The 17,746-nt window shown below is 38.4% G+C and overlaps 1 protein-coding gene across 2 annotated transcripts in view; it reads right to left on the bottom strand.

The window, feature by feature from the left end:
- Window positions 1-1,146: 1,146 nt before the first annotated feature.
- The window catches only part of LOC114530851 (acetyl-CoA carboxylase-like), a 34,106-nt gene continuing 17,506 nt past the window's right edge, over window positions 1,147-17,746 (bottom strand). For both annotated transcript variants that reach the window (XM_028552439.1, XM_028552440.1), the window contains 43 exons: window positions 17,466-17,554; window positions 17,188-17,315; window positions 16,975-17,085; window positions 16,239-16,349; window positions 15,981-16,070; window positions 15,619-15,675; window positions 15,267-15,331; window positions 15,120-15,186; window positions 14,447-14,559; window positions 13,911-14,097; window positions 13,668-13,781; window positions 13,517-13,576; window positions 13,393-13,434; window positions 12,757-12,897; window positions 12,375-12,452; window positions 12,217-12,303; window positions 12,059-12,127; window positions 11,169-11,260; window positions 10,662-10,773; window positions 10,218-10,304; window positions 10,040-10,108; window positions 9,664-9,732; window positions 9,076-9,150; window positions 8,943-9,002; window positions 8,593-8,664; window positions 8,130-8,267; window positions 7,812-7,853; window positions 7,618-7,696; window positions 7,289-7,386; window positions 6,975-7,085; window positions 6,825-6,891; window positions 6,657-6,733; window positions 6,206-6,323; window positions 5,943-6,030; window positions 5,300-5,532; window positions 4,616-4,793; window positions 3,868-3,989; window positions 3,711-3,790; window positions 3,492-3,557; window positions 3,056-3,156; window positions 2,766-2,835; window positions 2,124-2,254; window positions 1,147-1,808 (listed from right to left, as the gene is read on the bottom strand). In XM_028552439.1, coding sequence (XP_028408240.1) covers window positions 1,640-1,808; window positions 2,124-2,254; window positions 2,766-2,835; window positions 3,056-3,156; window positions 3,492-3,557; window positions 3,711-3,790; window positions 3,868-3,989; window positions 4,616-4,793; window positions 5,300-5,532; window positions 5,943-6,030; window positions 6,206-6,323; window positions 6,657-6,733; window positions 6,825-6,891; window positions 6,975-7,085; window positions 7,289-7,386; window positions 7,618-7,696; window positions 7,812-7,853; window positions 8,130-8,267; window positions 8,593-8,664; window positions 8,943-9,002; window positions 9,076-9,150; window positions 9,664-9,732; window positions 10,040-10,108; window positions 10,218-10,304; window positions 10,662-10,773; window positions 11,169-11,260; window positions 12,059-12,127; window positions 12,217-12,303; window positions 12,375-12,452; window positions 12,757-12,897; window positions 13,393-13,434; window positions 13,517-13,576; window positions 13,668-13,781; window positions 13,911-14,097; window positions 14,447-14,559; window positions 15,120-15,186; window positions 15,267-15,331; window positions 15,619-15,675; window positions 15,981-16,070; window positions 16,239-16,349; window positions 16,975-17,085; window positions 17,188-17,315; window positions 17,466-17,554 — 4,213 coding nt within the window. In that variant the 3' untranslated portion in view covers window positions 1,147-1,639. The remainder of the gene's footprint in view (window positions 1,809-2,123; window positions 2,255-2,765; window positions 2,836-3,055; window positions 3,157-3,491; window positions 3,558-3,710; window positions 3,791-3,867; window positions 3,990-4,615; window positions 4,794-5,299; window positions 5,533-5,942; window positions 6,031-6,205; window positions 6,324-6,656; window positions 6,734-6,824; window positions 6,892-6,974; window positions 7,086-7,288; window positions 7,387-7,617; window positions 7,697-7,811; window positions 7,854-8,129; window positions 8,268-8,592; window positions 8,665-8,942; window positions 9,003-9,075; window positions 9,151-9,663; window positions 9,733-10,039; window positions 10,109-10,217; window positions 10,305-10,661; window positions 10,774-11,168; window positions 11,261-12,058; window positions 12,128-12,216; window positions 12,304-12,374; window positions 12,453-12,756; window positions 12,898-13,392; window positions 13,435-13,516; window positions 13,577-13,667; window positions 13,782-13,910; window positions 14,098-14,446; window positions 14,560-15,119; window positions 15,187-15,266; window positions 15,332-15,618; window positions 15,676-15,980; window positions 16,071-16,238; window positions 16,350-16,974; window positions 17,086-17,187; window positions 17,316-17,465; window positions 17,555-17,746) is intronic.

Raw genomic sequence — 17,746 nt, 5'->3', positions numbered from 1 at the left:
TATACTTTTGTTGTATTCTCGTATCTTTAATTCACTTAGTGCCGTTTGGTCTCCGACGGAAAGGCCGCGTATCGCAAGCTTCGCCCATGCAGCGCGCTATTCAGAGTGCTGTGGGCGACAGCGTGTTGTACATTGCTTTCCTCGGACCTTCACTAAACATCGACAGATAAAACGGCTTGCCGAACTCATTCTGCCAATCGAGGTGAAGACCGGATACTTGCTTACCGCTATAAGTATTGTTCTTTTTACAAATTACTTGACAGCGCAACCTTTGTCGGACAAATTTAATAAAATGATGGGCAGGCTCTGTAATCAGGGTTGCCAGATTACTGAATAATATAGTAATATAATAACATATAGCCAAATATTACTATAATCGTTGATTTATTTGTTTCAAACACGGCCAACTACAACAATATTTGGCTTCTTTTCTCAATAATCTGGCAACCCCGCAACCCTGTCTGTAATAACGGTTAAAAGTTTACTAAACTTTTCAGAGTTGGCCCACTGTCACTAAGTAACTGCCTTGAATATTTTTGCAGTTGCCTCGTAGAAACTCACTTCAATTTCATGCATATAGTTGTCTTCAAACACCGCTTCAATTACATCCGGCTTATCTTCGTGAATCGAAAAGAAAGCCATCCGCCAATATCACCTTGGCTCAATTCTTTAGTAGCGCTGTAATGCATGTCACCATTCACAGCAATTTCGTATTATTTCACTTGCAAAATTTTAACCGAACGTCCATTTTGGGCTTCTTTCCATTTCAGAAGCATTAAAGTACAATTTTCTGTTGTCTTTTACAAGAAACCTAAAAATTTTGTTATGGATCTTCCTCAAGTATAAATTCGTCGAAGGTTTACCCTAAATGACGTCACAATACAGTTCTCACAGGTAGAAGTCCCGTATGTATGTGCAATATATTACAATCAGGTCTACTACAGATCTGGCTGTTTTCAAATGAAACGGTGTCACACAGAAAACTGTGTTTCAGTGTAACATGCTGTGTTTCAGCTGCTCTTAGAATATGGAACTCTTAGTTAGAACTCTTGACCTCTGGCAAGAAATATATTTCATGCCAAGAGTTACAAAATTATTTCACATACAACCTTTGTAGACATCCTTCATGTATTAGTAAGATGTTTTTCCCTTTGGACCTCCTAGTCTTAGCTCTTGCTAAGCCAAAATTATCGTTAAATTGACTATAATAACGAAAAAAAACTGTTGTTCGTTGGTTCATTTCATATCTCAATTGAATCAATTTTAATTTCATGATTGTACAAAAAATACAGTATCCCATACAATATCTTGAATTCTTGGGTTTCTCGTATTCTTTAATTGAACATTTTTTTAGAGTTGCAAACATTGAATTAGAAATGCACATTTTGTGCAGAACTGCACGTAAAAAAACCTGAAGTTTATTGATGTTTATTGTTGAATGGAGAGTTTGTTAAATAGTGGAAAGAGATATCTTGCTATCAAATCACTGCAGCCCCAATCAGATGCCAAGACAATTCGATATAACTGAGTTGCTGAGAAAAGAGTTTTCTATATAGCTGTTTCATGCCAGTTTACCATGAAAAAAATCATTGAAGTTTTGCCACAATCAAATATTAAAAAGCTAATTTAAGATTCATTTTTACTCTGTCAAATTATCACTACCATTGCCACTACCGTTGCTGTTCGAGGATTTCGTTGAATCAAATGCTTCCAGTATCCTAGCAACCTCTGCACGTCGAGCTTGAGACATTTGCTGGGTGATATGAATAATCGAGTCCATAGCTACGTCAGCATTTTCCTGCACTAACCTAATGAATGGTTTAATAGATTGAATAAACCAATATCATAATTAGCATATGAATTAAAATATATTTCTAATAGCTCACTGAATAGATTCATATTATTCTGATACTGCATGGAAGAGTAAAAAATTCATTTTTTTAAGGGGGATTCGAACTTGAATCTTTGTTGTTTTTCTATACAGTGCAACATTCGATTAATCCAACATTTTATATTTTTGTTAATGGTTCTAGAGAGCTCTATCAAATATATACATAGAAGAGTTTCTTCTCGCAGAAGTAAAAAACTGGCCATTTGGTGTATTCGACACCTCAACAACTTACGATTTAATTTGTCTCAAGACAGAGTCTCGTTTTATCCATTTGATATTTTCAGCGATCACAGATCCTTCCTCCTTCGCCATGTCGCTCTCAAACCATTTCACAACAACCTCGTTATCATTCCACATGTAGGACTACCGAGAAAAAAACCCAGACACGGGGTCATTATAGGTCAGTTTCGCGGGCTTGTGAGTTAGGGTATTAAAATATAGTATATCTCTGGGTGGGGTTATATAGGGTTAGGGCATTTTCCTATGGAAAACCGAAGATGTTTAGTCAAGGGGAAATCACGTCATGTCATTGTGGTGACTGTATCAGACCTGGTTTAGCAGGATTGCTATTTTCGCATTTCTGTTCAGCCACATTTGGTTTTCACAAAATGGCAAATATGAAAAATATCGTAATCTCTCGAACGCCCACTTTGGGTATCTTTAAACACCTTTGTAGGGGAGCATTTTTGCAAGGGCGGCACACCTTTTTTTCTCCCCAACAATAGGTACTTGGAAAAATCGTGTGAACAATTAATGAGACGGGAAAGGAGACCCTTTTGAGGGAAGCTTAACTGGAGAGGGATTAGAAAGACGAGCTAACTGGAAATTTCCTCAGGGATTAAATGGGTCGAGCATATCAAAAGCCTATTAAGACCTTGACAGTTCCATGATCCTCCAAAAACAGCCTTTCCAACATGGAGCTCAATTGACCATCGGAAAGATCCCTAAAACATTATAGAATATAGAGTTAAGGGGAAGGCTTGTTTACAATTTCAACGGTATATCGTAGAAAATCGTGGCGTATAACATTGTTTCCTGGATACTCGGCTAGAACTAATGGCTTTTAAACAAAGGAATGCGATACGGTTGAGGTAGAAAAGAGGCTTAAGACTAAATTAGGTTTAAGTTACCGTCCAACCACGCAAAAATCTATCCCACACTCACTTGTTCGCCTGACCAAGTTTCTGTTTGACGCTTTTTTCGAGCAAAAGACGACGAAGCCGCCAGTAGAAAAATTTCCGCGATTTTTTCCATTTTAGAACTTCCTGTCGGGAAAATGGGATTTTTAGACATGAGAGAAGCACTTGTGCCTGACCGGTGGAGATTTTAACGTTCGGTTTCAAAAAGCTCTAACTGACAAGGTTTCTCATCGAACTTAAAAGTCGGAATGATATTAGGCATAAAAAACTAACTGTACGAATGGATTTGGCACCTGCACACCAATATTATAATAAGCAATGATATATGCTTGTCAAAGTGGGAGGCAAGAAGCCAACCACCGCAAGAAATCCAATTTTAAAACATGATTAAGATTTGGAGATTAGGAGCTTTCCGGTGATGAATATTCACCCTGTTTTGCTCCTCTTTAATGCAAACTTACCGATACGACGCCCTTTTCGTGCATTCTTCCCGCCGTATCGTGAAGATCAGCAAATGTTATCGCAACCTGAGAATAGAAGATAATTCGATCCACAAATATTGATCTCACAATAAATCATTTTCATTTTATCCAAAACTTAAGTGCTTTTATAAGCATTTACGTATTAAAATACGTAAGTAAACACTATAAGTAAAACACTCATGCACAAACACTCCATACCTGTTGGTAAACAGGCAAAAGAATTTCCTCTCTTTCTTTTAACTGTTTTTCAACAGTCTTTCTATCTTTGATTGATAAATCTGGGAAATATTAAGATACATGAAGTCGTCACATAACTTTTCATTCAAAAATCTCTCGAAAGCACAGCAATTCGTACCTGGGGCCGCTAGCGTGTGCATCAACTTGCTGTACGTATCATCCAGACGTCTCATTGCCTTCACAAGATCTTTTCTTCGAAACTTTATCTCAACTGCCCCGGCTGGCTCCAGAATACCTCCTCTATAAAACAAGAACAGCATGCCAATGATGTTATTTGGGTTATATACACAGGCCAATTAGGAATAAACCGACACACGAAGCTAGCTAAAAGAAGAGGAACCTAAAACAACCTTAGAATACACAACAGAACCCTGGGACCGGTTGTTCAAACGCCGGTTAGCTTAACCATGGGTTAAAGCAAATCTTTACATTAATTTTTTTAATCGCTTGTTTACAGAGTTGAATAGCTTTTCTCATAAATATTTCTAGACTGATAAAAGTAATATTTTTTAAGTTTTAAAACGAACAGTTGTTCAGAAGCTCATAAACTAAAACATGATTAAAATTTAACCCAGGATTAGCGTTAACCTAGCTTTGAACAACTGGCCCCTGGAGGCTAAGCTTAAATACAGGTCAAAGACATTACATTGGCCCAACAAATCGTCCATTTCCCCTATGTTTTATAGCTTGCAATTTAAAATACGACGTGGTCCGTTCGACAACGCTACGTCAGTTTGTTAGGCTACTGCACTGGAACCATAAGATTTCCACGCAATTCCTTGTTTTTACAGCTTACGTATCTTGTATCGTAAAATCCCTATAATTGTGCCAACTCTTCCTGCGCTTTCAGATAAATTCACTCGTACCTAGACTCCTCGTCCGCATACATTTCCATCACTTGAGGGTTGATAGTGGGATCCAGTACTACCCAGGCTCCACCGCGCAACTCGGCATTACATGGGATGTAAACAAACACAGGCTGTTGATATTTACGAAGGGCGTCGACGATAAGGGAGCCATATTTCAATACTTCTTCATACATGTCTGAAACAAATTTGAAATAATTGAGTTCTTCAGAACCCAAAAAGATATATCCAGAAAACACTGCAGAAATTGGTGTTTATGAAGTTTCAACCTGAAAATCTAATCACTGGTTCACAATTGTGCTTTTCTGTATCGCAATCAAAGAAAAAACTATTAAATAACTTTAAAGTTCAATTTTTCTTCTGAATACGCATTCTCCAATCTTTTGACAGCTCATCATACACATCTGACCGCTGTGAAATGGCCATTTTGAGACTTAAAGTATACACAAGGTTATTAATTCGGACGATTCGTTTTTGCCATGCGCAAGCTTCAAATCTTTTGTGCAAGACATATTTTGTTGAGCATTTATAAATATTTTTTCTCACCAAGTTTAAAGCCTAAGTATTGAGAATTGAGTCTTACCAATTTTCGCAGTGTCTATCCAGTAAAAATAGTCTAGTAAAACGTTTATTTTTAAAGCATTTTAGTTTGAGACACACGAGATTAATTAAGTAATATAGTACCTTTCAAACCGCCGGAAAATCCTCGCCAGTTGGCAAAAATGATCAACGGTAGTTGTTCCCTATTGAAGTCTTTGATACACTGCGCGGTTTTAAACGCGGAGTCTGGATACCACACCTGACCGGCTTGAGTAAACAATTGAGCCTCTGAGCTAGGGTTGCCTGGATCAGCAGGTATTGTTACTTCAACCGCGCGAGTCTCGACAGCGATAACACCCATGGGAATTCCACCGAGTCTGAAAATATCAAGCGAATAAGTATTAGCCAATTATACATGCTGGATGTCAGCTCAATCTTTTTCAAACTGCCCTGCTTAGTTCGTCCAAGTAATGGCGCACGTATTGCTCCAGTGTTGCTATTTTAAAAAATTAAACTCTAGCTTCATTTATACGAATAAATATTGATTAATCGTTGATTCTACATGCTGGATGTTAGCTCAATCGTATCTAAACTGTTCTGCTTTGTTCAGCCAAGTAAGGACCTCGTCCACTTATCATAGCTCCAGTTTTGCTATAGAAGGATGATAGATTAGTTAGGCCTAGTTTTATATAAGTGAGAACCAGCCGTATTTGCTTTTGTGTTAACCACTCATGGGAACTAACTAACTGTTCTCCCCGGAGAGTCAATGAGAACCGAAATTTTGTACCTCGCTCTCCCACAAACAACTGTTTTCGCCCAGCCATCAAGCGTTTCTATGAATGAATTTTTGTCGAAGAACCCGGTGATCCATTTATCTACGAGTTAAACAGTAGAATTCTGGTCATCATTGATATCATTATCAACTTAACGATTATAACCGTCATTAATTACAATGATTATACTCGCAAATATTATCATCGTAATCGTAATCATCTTCAATTATGATTATCATTTTTTTTATGCGGTTAAGGTTGGATATGGACAGATTACCATTTTCCTTTTTTCCTGCAAGCATGTGTCTAGGATCGCAGACACGGGAAGGAACAAAATCAATCTCCCTCTCGACTGGATCATCGATTTTAGTTACTGGCAATGGAGCGTTCTTACACTAAAAATAAATAAGGCAAGCTTCTAGCGTAATTTCGCAAACATGTCAAAGCAAGGGCAAAGACAAATGCAGGGTTTTCAAGTTTAAAAAAATATACCAAAGAAAGTCTTGGTGAACACGGGGGAAAGAAATTAGTCTGATAAAACTCATAAGAGCCCTTTTGCATGTATATTGTCTCTCCAGAAAAAGGCCTTTACGGGTGGACGAAAAGTCGAGTAGCGTTTTTGTACAATTTATAGGCACTATCAGTCGAAGAAACCGTTCTACTTAATTTGGATCATCGAATCTTTGACCTGTATGTCTGACATCGAACAACATACTGGCTGAACTTACGCGAGGAATATATGAAAGCCATTGAATGATGCTGAACAGACCACTGAGATCATCTGGAACAACCAAATGCGACGTTCCTATAGTAGATGGTTAAGTGAACAATGTTTGTATTAGACGATGACAACAACATCCCAGTCAAAAACGATAAAACATTTTCTTCCTATTTACCATTATTGTGCATCACAGAAGGTCCACCGAGCTGTAAATTTGACGTGTAGACCTGGCTACCTAACAACTGCAGAAAAATACGAGCGATATTATTTATAGTTGCTTAAAACTTATTGTACTTTGAAAGCTCCAGGGTAGCCATCGTTTTACCTTATTCAGTGCTCCGTAACCAGTCAAAATAATATGCGAGTTTTCAACTTGAATCACTCTCTGTCCCAGCCGCAATAAATAAGCACCGATTCCAACAGCACGGCATGTCACCTGGCATAAAAAAGGGAAAAAAGCTGATTGTGTTTATGCTAGGTTCTTTTGCCCAACCTTCAAGGTCAAAAGGTTTTAATAAATGCTTTCTCTAGGTGTCTAGTATAAAGGTAATAATGTAGCTAACGAAACCTCAACTCAATTTATATGATATAGCTTTTTCCAACCGTTCTCCAATGATAGGGGGTATTAATAATACTCACCAGGCTTATTGTAACGACCTCATCGTAAGCTTTGGACATGGCTCCAGCAATCATACCAGATCCACGCAGGTTTTCAACACCAATCGGGTCGTCGCGTCCTGTTAACGATAAAAGAAATTTCAAATTTTCAAATCTTTTTGCCCATAGATGTGCAGGCGATGACGGCCAACTATCAGTAATGCAGAGAAAAATACCTACACTGGACACTACGTCTGAAATATTTTATTCAAATTGATGTCCATTGAACCCATAACGTTTGAGATATTTTTTCAGAAAGTTCAGACGTACCATGAGAGCAAGAATACACAAGAGACAAACATTATGTTTACCTATCACGTCTGTAATTTTATATCTAGATTCTTCATTTTCCTCGATAGCTTCGGCACGCACAGAATTTGAAGCACTTAGCTTAAAATCAAACAAATGCATTTGAGAATTCTCACTCCTTTTGAATCTTCGAAAAAGCATTGAATGGTTTAAGATTTGGAAAAGGATCTGAGTCCTGCAGGGTTCTACACATTACCTTCTTAAAATCGTTCGTAGTCAAATAAAGATACTTGAACCCCTATAAAACAAAGCAAGAAAAAGCTATATTGAGATTTTCAAGTTAAGAAAACGAAAAAATTATTTAAAACAAAAAGACAATATAAAATGCATGTGACGTTTTTCATCCCTTTTGTCAGAGTTTTCCAGGGGACAGTGAAAAAAAATGACGCAAAAATTTTAGGAGTAAATCCTGACAACATTTGTAAAATCAGAATTTATGGCATTATTTTTGTGCACCGTCAATAAATTGTCAAAATCTAATCATACTCACCCCACCCCCCCCCCCCTTTAATACCTTTTCAGGAGCGACAGAATCCTCCCACGCCACCTTAAATTGAAGTTTTAAATCCTCAGCCAGGCCAAGACGTGCTCCGCTATTGGCTGAGACGTAGATGAACGGTATGCCCGCATTCAGGGCCAACTGTAAGGCTCGCTAGAGCAAGGAGATGGGAAGATGAAATTAAATGCATGCGTTGCCCAGAGACCACATTAAGACGCACCAAATCGGACATGACATGACAACAGCCGTTTCTCAGCAGGAACACAGTTTTAATTCATTTTACACACGGCCCCAACTTTGTTTACCAAAATTTTGTTTACTATAATTTTATCTCTGCTGTGAGACTTTGGTAACAAAAGCAGAATAAGGTAATTCTCGTCCGCGTCGTTGATTTGGTGCATCTTAAACTCACTATTATTCTGAATATGTAGGAGGCAATGAATTTCGAAATTGAATCTTAAGCAGGCATTTCGCTTACTTCAAACACAGTATCTTCTTGTACAGCGAATGAACCAATGACATGTGTAATATCGTTTGCCACTACGATGATCTAAAATTGTCAATATAAGATGGGAAAATACTGATGTCGAATATAAGGAGTAAAATTAGTCGAAAAAACAACGAGGTGCGTGGAAACTCCCTCAAGTATTTCTTAATTCACGTCCCCCTGCAGGGGCCGGTTGTATCAACCCCGTTTAGCTTAAACGGTGGATAAGTCAAAATTACATAACACTCTTACATCTGTCTTGAATGAGTGAACTTGAATATTATGCACTGATTAACTGATTAAGATATAATATATAAAATTACGGTTCGAAACACTTTTACCTCTCTCCCTTCCGGGTATTCGGGAGTTATCAGAGCCATACGCCAGGCGACGACACCAATCTGAAAAATGAAATTATACAGATAAGAAACAACTGTATACTGAAACAAACTCTCATATCTCGGTGTTCGTTACATTATTTTCTCCAGCTAGTCTGTTCACTTGATGAAGTTGTCCATCTTCTTTCAAGACATACTCGCTTGCTTCAACCTTAAAACAAGAAATCACGTTATGGAAATATATCGCGAGGCCACTATTCAACGTGCGAGTTTTACCACAGACAGTAATGATTTATAGTCAGCTCTAGTTCGTCACTACTGTTGAAAGTTTGAGATTAGAATTGACGACAGTTAATCCGAGGCGCAAATCTAGCTCGTGTGTGAACGTCAACTATCTTGGGCCGGTTTTATAACGTCCGTTTAGTTTAAACGGTGGATAAGTCAAAATTAAAAAACACTCTTACATCTTTCTTGAATGAGTCAACTTGAATATTATACACTGAATATGTACTTGTAAACAGTATATTGGTATTAAGGTTAAAAACATTTTGTTTGCTTGTTGAATGAAACGATAGACTCAATTTCCATTTTGAACTTAACTACCGTTTAAGTTAAACTCTTCCTTTCTCATCCTTCCTTTATCATCATTCATCATCGTTCGACTAAGGCTCTGCACGTTTTGCATCACAACGCGATGTGAATTTACAAAAAAAATTTATCTTACCACTTTCTGTTTAAGGTTGATGTCTTTCCCATGTTCTTTTGACCATTGTTTCCAATATTTCAAAACAGCCTAAAATGACGAAAATGTCAATCAAAATGTCAAATGTCAATCAGTTGTCGGATACGATTCTCCTGCTATCGTATGTTATTTTTTTTATACCACGCGATGTTTTACTTTCTTTCAGGTATTAAAGGTGAGTGAACTCGATATGTGAAATGTAACGTCCGTGTCGAAAATGTCATCACGGTTGATGATTTTGACAAAAACCCTGAAAAGATACTCCTCGATTCGACTTCAAAGAAAACAGCCAAATATCAGTCAGTTACGTTTCAGTCGTTCTGAAGTTCTAGCCCTACATTGGCGCATAAAACCTGACCTGTTTGAACAGTTCTGGAATGTCGTACACATATGTAGTGCCTTGATTCTGAGCGGTGAATCTTTTGAGCTGTTGAAATAAAAAGGAATATACAATGTATACAACTCTGACTCGCATATTCTCAGCTCGTACTAATAGAAGAAAAGTGGTTCCGCATTAAATTTGCCTCCTTTAGTACCTGTAGTCTGTCTTTGGTAACGTAAGGTGAGTTAACTAGAAGACCATGTAATGGGCCTTGCTTTAAACCGTATGATTCGAGAACAATCTGAGAAGAAAATAAACCAAACAAAGAGTTAAGGTGGCTCAATGTATTTTTTACAAAATTCAGGGCCCAGACACTTTATCGCATTTTTAGATTTTACTCACATTATAGGTAATAAAATATTTTGATGTCCCTACTTATTCTTGTTAGGTTTAGTAAAGATGGTGAAATAAAAATGTAAAAATCGGCTTTTCTTCGGTCGTAACTTTTGAAACTCGCAGGTAAAACCTAAAGTATACCTTCAACTTCCCTCCCCTGCGAACGTCCCTGGCTGTATCCTAGTAGCTCGTAGCACAGCAACTTGGAATATTTCAAACTAATCCTCACCCCTCCCTCCTAAGTAAAACGTTTGGTACGGACCTGTCCTGTTCTTTGGTCCTCAGTTTCTCTGTAAATACTGACGTCAAGATAATAGCCAGATTCGTTGGACAAATATACTCGAATTGGAATCTTCTGACCGTTTGGAGATAACCTGAACAGAAGATATATTAGTAACAAATAACTAACTAACGACCATTATAGGGATTGGATTATGAGTTCGGATTGAGATTGGATTAAATACTGTTGTTTAAAGTTCGATAAACGCAAAGCAACTGTTTAGTGAATGAATTTCCGCATAACTGCTGGGTTTAAACCTTCTCTTTGCTTAAAAAAAATTTTCATAAAGCATCTTTGACTTTACAAACAAATTGTTGGAAACGTTAATTTAAAGACGTGCACGACCCAGAGCCAGGCTACTGCTATTTGAAGGGTGCGAATCCAACCACCAGGCCAAGGTTGTGAATCTATCAGCCGAAAAAATATCGTCTCTTCTAAATGATGGATACAGCTCATGCACGTATGATGAACCACTACTGTTCATCCAACCTTATATTCATTTTCATTTCAGCTTGTAACACCCTGAGTCTCCAAAGCCTTTTGCCATAACGAATGACGATCGATCGAATACTTTCTTCCATCTGAAACGCAACGTTTTCATTAGATGAAAGTTGTAGGAATCAAATCCTAGAATTACTACAATTGACTTAATATTCACCTAATATTCACCAGCATGTGGAAATAAGAGTACTTAGGGGCCGGTTGTATCAAACCCGTTTAGCTTAAACGGTGGATAAGTCAAAATTAAATAACACTCTTACATCTCTCTTGAATGAGTGAACTTGAATATTATGCACTGAATATGTAGTTGTAAACAGTATCTTTGTATCATGGTTAAAAACATTTAGTTTGCTTGTTGAATAAAACAATAGACTTGCTTTCTATTTTGAGCTTATCCACCGTTTAAGCTAAACGGGCTTGATACAACCGGCCCTAGGGGCTACCGCTAGGCTTGATAAAATTGGCCCCAGGGACTAGCTCTAGGCTTGATAAAACTGGCCCCAGGGGCTAGCCTTAGGCTTGATAAAACTGGCCCCAGGGGCTAGCGCTAGGCTTGATAAAACTGGCCGAAGGGGCTAGCACTAGGTTTAAAAAAACGGCCCCAGAGGCTAATCACCGAATAGTGGTTTTTCAATCGCTTTAAAATCGCCCCGTTGTTTTGTATAACTTGAATAAATCTTAGTATCACTAAATCGAGGATCCTCTCTAATAATTGTTGGTTCCAAAGCTGAAATTTTATTGCTTTTCAAGCATTTTTAGAACGGTTGGAAAAATCACTATTCGGTGGATATCGCTAATCGGCTTTCATAGAACCAGACCCCTAGCTCCATCATATCCATCAAAATAGGAAAATCGCAGCAAAAATTGTACAAACTTACTTTGTGTGGCTCAATCACGATACATGGAACAAAGTTTAGGAAGAGGTGATTGCAATCCGTGCGTTTTGGCTAAACAAAAAAAACCCACGTAAAAGACTGTATAAGAGAGAGCATTGCATGCAGGAAACAAAATTATTCATCACCCGAAGAAAACTCACAGATTGCTCAAAGGCAATTTCCAGCTGATCCAAGGTTTCCAGGCATTGAATTTCACTCTCTTTCTCCAAATATTCAAACGATGCTTCCTGGAAAAGGTGAACGCTTAGATTTTCATGTCGTCAAAGTGATTTAAAAAAGACCCAAAACAAGTTCACACCTTGGAAACAAAATCTGCATGACGGACAATGGTTCTGACATAGAATCTGTGATCAGTTACTTCTGCATTCGCCGAGACCTACAGGCGAGTAAAATAACATAAAATGAGCTATCGCTCACGCCTCACAGCCGTTACATTACATCAAATAGTAAGTAAATTTTCAAATAAAAAGCCAAAAGCCCGTTTGATGAAGACACTTGTTAGTAAGTGGTGTTAATAAGTGGGAAAATGTGGACTTGTCTTCAAAGATGGTGCTGAAATTATTGCTTCAGTTCCCAAAGACTTCCTATACGAACTGATAAAACCACTGTCGGATGGATAGCGCAATTCAGTTTTTGTACAACAGGCATCGGAGTGCTAATATTTCGTTTTCATTACGTACCTTCTTGGCGGAGGCGAAGTACAAGTGAATGCTGTGATTAGTCGTCGGAACTGATTCCAGGTCAAAATTCCTCAAGCGGTTTAGTTCTAACTGGAAAGCCAGTGCTGGTTCCAGATGTCGATAGATTGCGTCTTCGTTGAACTAATAAATGACTAAGATTTAGGCGCATGTCCACACTAGCTAGCTCTGCTGCGAATTTTAAGACCGAGTGTGGTGTTGAATATCGGCACTGCGACTACAATCACAACACAAAACGCTAACAGAATTATCATTGATTCTCATGCATGAATATTCTTCCGATACTTAGAGCTTCTTTAGAACTTATTGTATAGTGACATTACTTGAGCAAGACATTGCCATTACATGCAAGAATTCCAAAAAGAAAAGTGCATGTAGGGAAGTGGTTTAAGATTAGTTGTGATAGCACTGGATCAATAAGAGATGGATTTCTTCAACTTAGGACAGGTTTAACGTTAATAATATTAGTTTAATTTAGGTTCTCTCCTGTAGTAACGTTGGGTTAATAAACGATGGTCTTTTGTTGACCTCTGGAAGGAATGATGTGGCATGACTTGAACGAGCAGTTTAGAACGATTATTCTTATTAAGCATGGGCGATAATTATTCAGTTACTCACGTCAGAAGAAGCACGGTAGGTAAAATACCACGGAGAACTGCCCTGTGAATAAAGAAAAGCAGAACGTGTCGGGCAAAAAAACGCTGCAAATTTCCAAGAAAGTGAGAAAATAGGAAAAACCCACCTTACAATCTGTGACCAGAAAAGTAATCCTACGAATTCCTTTGTCGAGCAAAATTGGTTTCTAAGAAAATAATTTCAAGCTTAAGAAACAATGCTTTTTGTTCGCTTGCTCCAGGGAAACATCACTGGACATTTCGTCCAAGCATACGTACCTTGCTTTGTAGATATTTTAAAAGCTTGGAACTGCAGTCAGTCATGCACGTGCATATCCCGCTCTTGGTCAGAGCGATATTGATGATATGAATCGGTTCTTCTTCTTGTATTTTCTAATTCGAATTAAGATTTAGTTCAAATGATTGTCAAAACAGATGTTGTTGACACCTTTCCATTAAAGACGGCCGTAAAATTAGCATAAAAATGTTTCCCCAGAAATTCGCATAAACGTTTTTCCCTACCTTGCAGCAACCTGTCTCGTCCCCAGCCTCCCACAAAGTTTGGAGCGACGCACCACTACTTGGTGCACTTAAAGACACGTTCCGTTTCATCTGAGACGATTTCTGCGCAGCATTGTTGCCTGGAAAACTGCTGCTGTTCTTCATTTTTTCACGGCTTTCAAAACGAGACATGATTTTTGAGAAGTTCCTGTTAATGTTAAAAACAAGTAACTTAAGATGTAAATATCCTGATGAACAATTACCTACACACGATAAACAATATCGTGGGTCGTAGTGTTTACTATAACCGGCCAAGCGGAGTGTCCATCATATTGAAATTCTGTGAAGATATTTTTAACAATAAGGCCTAGTTTCCCGTCGCCCAGTTTCGATAATACTTTTCGATAAGCTACCGTTATTTTGCATTATCAACTAGATTCATATACATCAGTTGCGGTTCTCTCAGTTTAGAAACTTAGCTCCTTAACAGGCTGCCAAGATTCGTAGCTAGGGTTGAAAAAATTAATCAAAACACCTCCGCTAACATTGGATCTTACTTCTGAAAATCATCAAATGTTCTAAACGCAGCCATTAGTCCAGTTCTTTCGCATGGATCATGACTATGCGAATGCGATGGAAGATCATGAAGATCTTCACTTAAACTGTAGACCTAAACGAGAGAAGACAATAGTTAATCAGGGTTAATAGACCTGAGTTAAAGGTGCTCACACAGTTTTCAATCGATGTAAAATGAGGTTAATTTTTCTTGCATGTTTCCCACGTTGCATTGCAATTCATTGTTTGACAGTCCTGTGACGTAAGCACCTCTTAGGTCTATTCCGGGTTCTCTATTGAGTCTTTTAATAAAAACTACAATATAACACGAAGTACAACTACGTCCTGGGCGGAGGGGGAGTGAACGTGGCACCAATGCTCATTGCTCAGAGCGAATGTCAGTTTGAAATATCGTGGTCCCAATCCACAGTATGTAATTTTTTTCCAGATTTTAAAATCAAACCCCAGCAATACCGTTTGGAAAGATTATGTGTGAAAAGACAGGTTTCTTATCAGGTACATTTCTGCTTAGCAAACCATCAGCGGTTTCGTGAATTGAAAATAGTGCTTCCCTCTCTCCCTTTAAAGAGGATGTAAGCATTCCATTTCGAGCTGGGTCCTTTGTATGGTTCTGCTTTTTTTTTCAGTTATGATGCGATTTTCAACTATACTCACCCTTGTCATAGCCTGGTGGCCTTTGTGGTGAGATGTCTTATTGACAGGAGACGAAACTTTAGTATGCCTAAACAAGCGGAGATAAACGCTGTAAGATCATCATTACGTTCCGAGAGTCGTAGTTGGTTTAGCATGTATGAACAATACCTGTTTGGATGCGAAGCTGGTAAGATAAATTTGAACTGTGTTATGATCGTCTTTCGCTCACCCAACTAAACACACAAATTTGTTTTTAACTGAAACTCAGAATTTTTCCCGCAGTAGAAGTTGCATCGCCTTGCATTTATCCACTTATACAGACTGGTTTCCATTTTGTCGTAGTTGTTGTGAACAAATAATTTTCACCAATTTGAAATAGTCCAGATTTGAATTCAGAAGTTATAAATTGCAGAAATAGTCTATTATATCAGCCACCTTAACGCGTTCACGACAGTCACGACTATATGGAAACCAGGCTTGATGTATGTTAGTATAATGCAACTGAGTTGAGTCTACACACTTGTTCATGTTGTAGCGTTGTCAGCTCATAAGCTTCGTAACTTCGTCTGATATACACCTAAGTAATGACACAATATAAATTCACATCATTGACGATTTAGTCCTGCCAGGCAGGCGTTATTATCGATATTCATTTCTTTACAAATTCATTGTTTTCGCAGTCAATGAGCACCAAAATATTAGCATAGCAGGACAAAATTGTCGGGCTGGCTACGCCACTGCCATACAGCAACGATTGATCATATGAATCGGGTGATTACTATAAAACACCCCCCCCCCGCCTCAAATTTCATATGCGCAGAATAAACTGCTCTGCACACATGTTTGCACGCAGTATTAACCCAAACATGATAAAATCTTAACCTCCAATGCAGCCATTCGCACAAATTCGTTGCTGTGATAAAAGAAAGACGGAAGCACATCGAATATGGCTGTCTCTGAATTAATCAATTTCTACAAAAAAGAAAAATTTTGCTGTCAAGCGTTTTTCGACACAATAGACCCTTCTAGCATTTTGTGGACACGCCTCGAAAAAGCAAATGGGAAAAGACACGTTAATCCCCCCCCCCTGAACAAAATCTGAAAATCCATCCCCTTCATGTCAAATCTTCTATAGCCAACCTGCAGGACTTCGGGAGAAAACTGACTGCCATAACTAATCGAAGAGAGAAATATCGATTCAAATTGATTGTGACGAAGCTCGTAAGATGGCTGCTGGCTTTGAATTAGCACCTGGGGATAGAATAAACAAAAATACATGGAGTTAGTCTTTTCTCAATGAACGCTTGCAGTATAAATAGTGGTTGTTCTTATGTGTAGGCGAGGCTTTAAATCTGGCCCTTGTCTGCGGTGTTTTTGCGTTCATTCTACCGAACAGTTTAAGTTTTCTCTCGTGAAAGGTGTCACACAAGGTGTCATATATGTTTAATATTTACCTGCTGCGAGGTCCGGATAGAAAAATATTTTCCCGAGGTTTCGATAACGGCCCGAGGCTGCAAGCCGAACCGGACCGACCAAGACGGTAAATAACGCATTTATTTTTATACAAAAAGCGGCGTTCGGTTGTATTATCATTGTGTAGGCGGCAAAAACATAAACAATCAAAACCTAATTTGTTAGTTTAATTTACTAAAATTCACTTCAATTTTGGTCATTCATTTGGTCCATATGTTTTAAAATAAAAAAGGCAACAGTTTGCGAATAAAAATTCTTTCCGGACCGTGGTCAGATATTGTAAAATTCCGCCCGCTGCTACAGCCAATCAGATTGCAGGAAAGGCTAGGATTCCGCCCGCTTCTGATTTGTAAAAACATACGTGCATTTACATTTCAAGAAAAAAGAAATTAACACGTCTCACCTGCCTAGCTCTGAGAGCGACTTTAGCATGTTCTTGTCTCACTAATGTAGTCAACTCTTGAAGAGCGGTCAATAAATCACCTTTTAAATTTTGTTCGGAGCCAGCCATATCCTTTTGGAGGAAAAAGAGAGAAGAGTGGTTCAGAAACAAGGTATAAAGGCAAAATGTATCCACATCGTCTACACTAAACCTGACATGCAGCATAATACTCACAATAAGCTTGACCATCAAAACATTTTTCTTGGGAACGTTTGCATGTGAAAAGACATTCGCAACCACAGCACTCATGTCGTTCTCTTTGTTTTCTTCTCGTATCGCCAGCACACATTTGTCAAAATTGCCTGTGAAGAAAAATATTGACAATGTAAGAAGGCAACTGTGATTAAGGAGGTAGATTAGGGGCGCATAACACGAGTCGCGAGGATTTACAGGGGATAAAACAGTGCATGGTTTATCACAGAAACGTTGAGGTGAGACCTTCTGCAATTTACCTTCAGAGAATAGGCTTTCAACCTGGAGGTATTGACGTAGCAGCGAGACGATGACAGATTTCATGTGACCACGACAACCATTTCGATATCTGAACACAAATTCAAAGAGCTACCTACAGGGTGCTTTAAATTGCCATGGGGTGCTTTTTGATAGTTAGCAAAAAGGACTTTCAGTTTAATGTGCCAGAAAGACCTAAACAAATACGAGCGCTGACAGTTTCACAAATTCTGAGAACTTTCAAGAGCTAATGGAGACAAAATTCTCCGGTACAATTGAGAAG

This window comes from Dendronephthya gigantea, unplaced genomic scaffold (assembly GCF_004324835.1).
Source record: "Dendronephthya gigantea isolate DGI-Jeju-01 unplaced genomic scaffold, DenGig_1.0 000067F, whole genome shotgun sequence".
NCBI classification, from domain to species: Eukaryota; Metazoa; Cnidaria; class Anthozoa; order Malacalcyonacea; family Nephtheidae; genus Dendronephthya; species Dendronephthya gigantea.
This window is presented reverse-complemented; position numbering and strand designations above follow the sequence as displayed.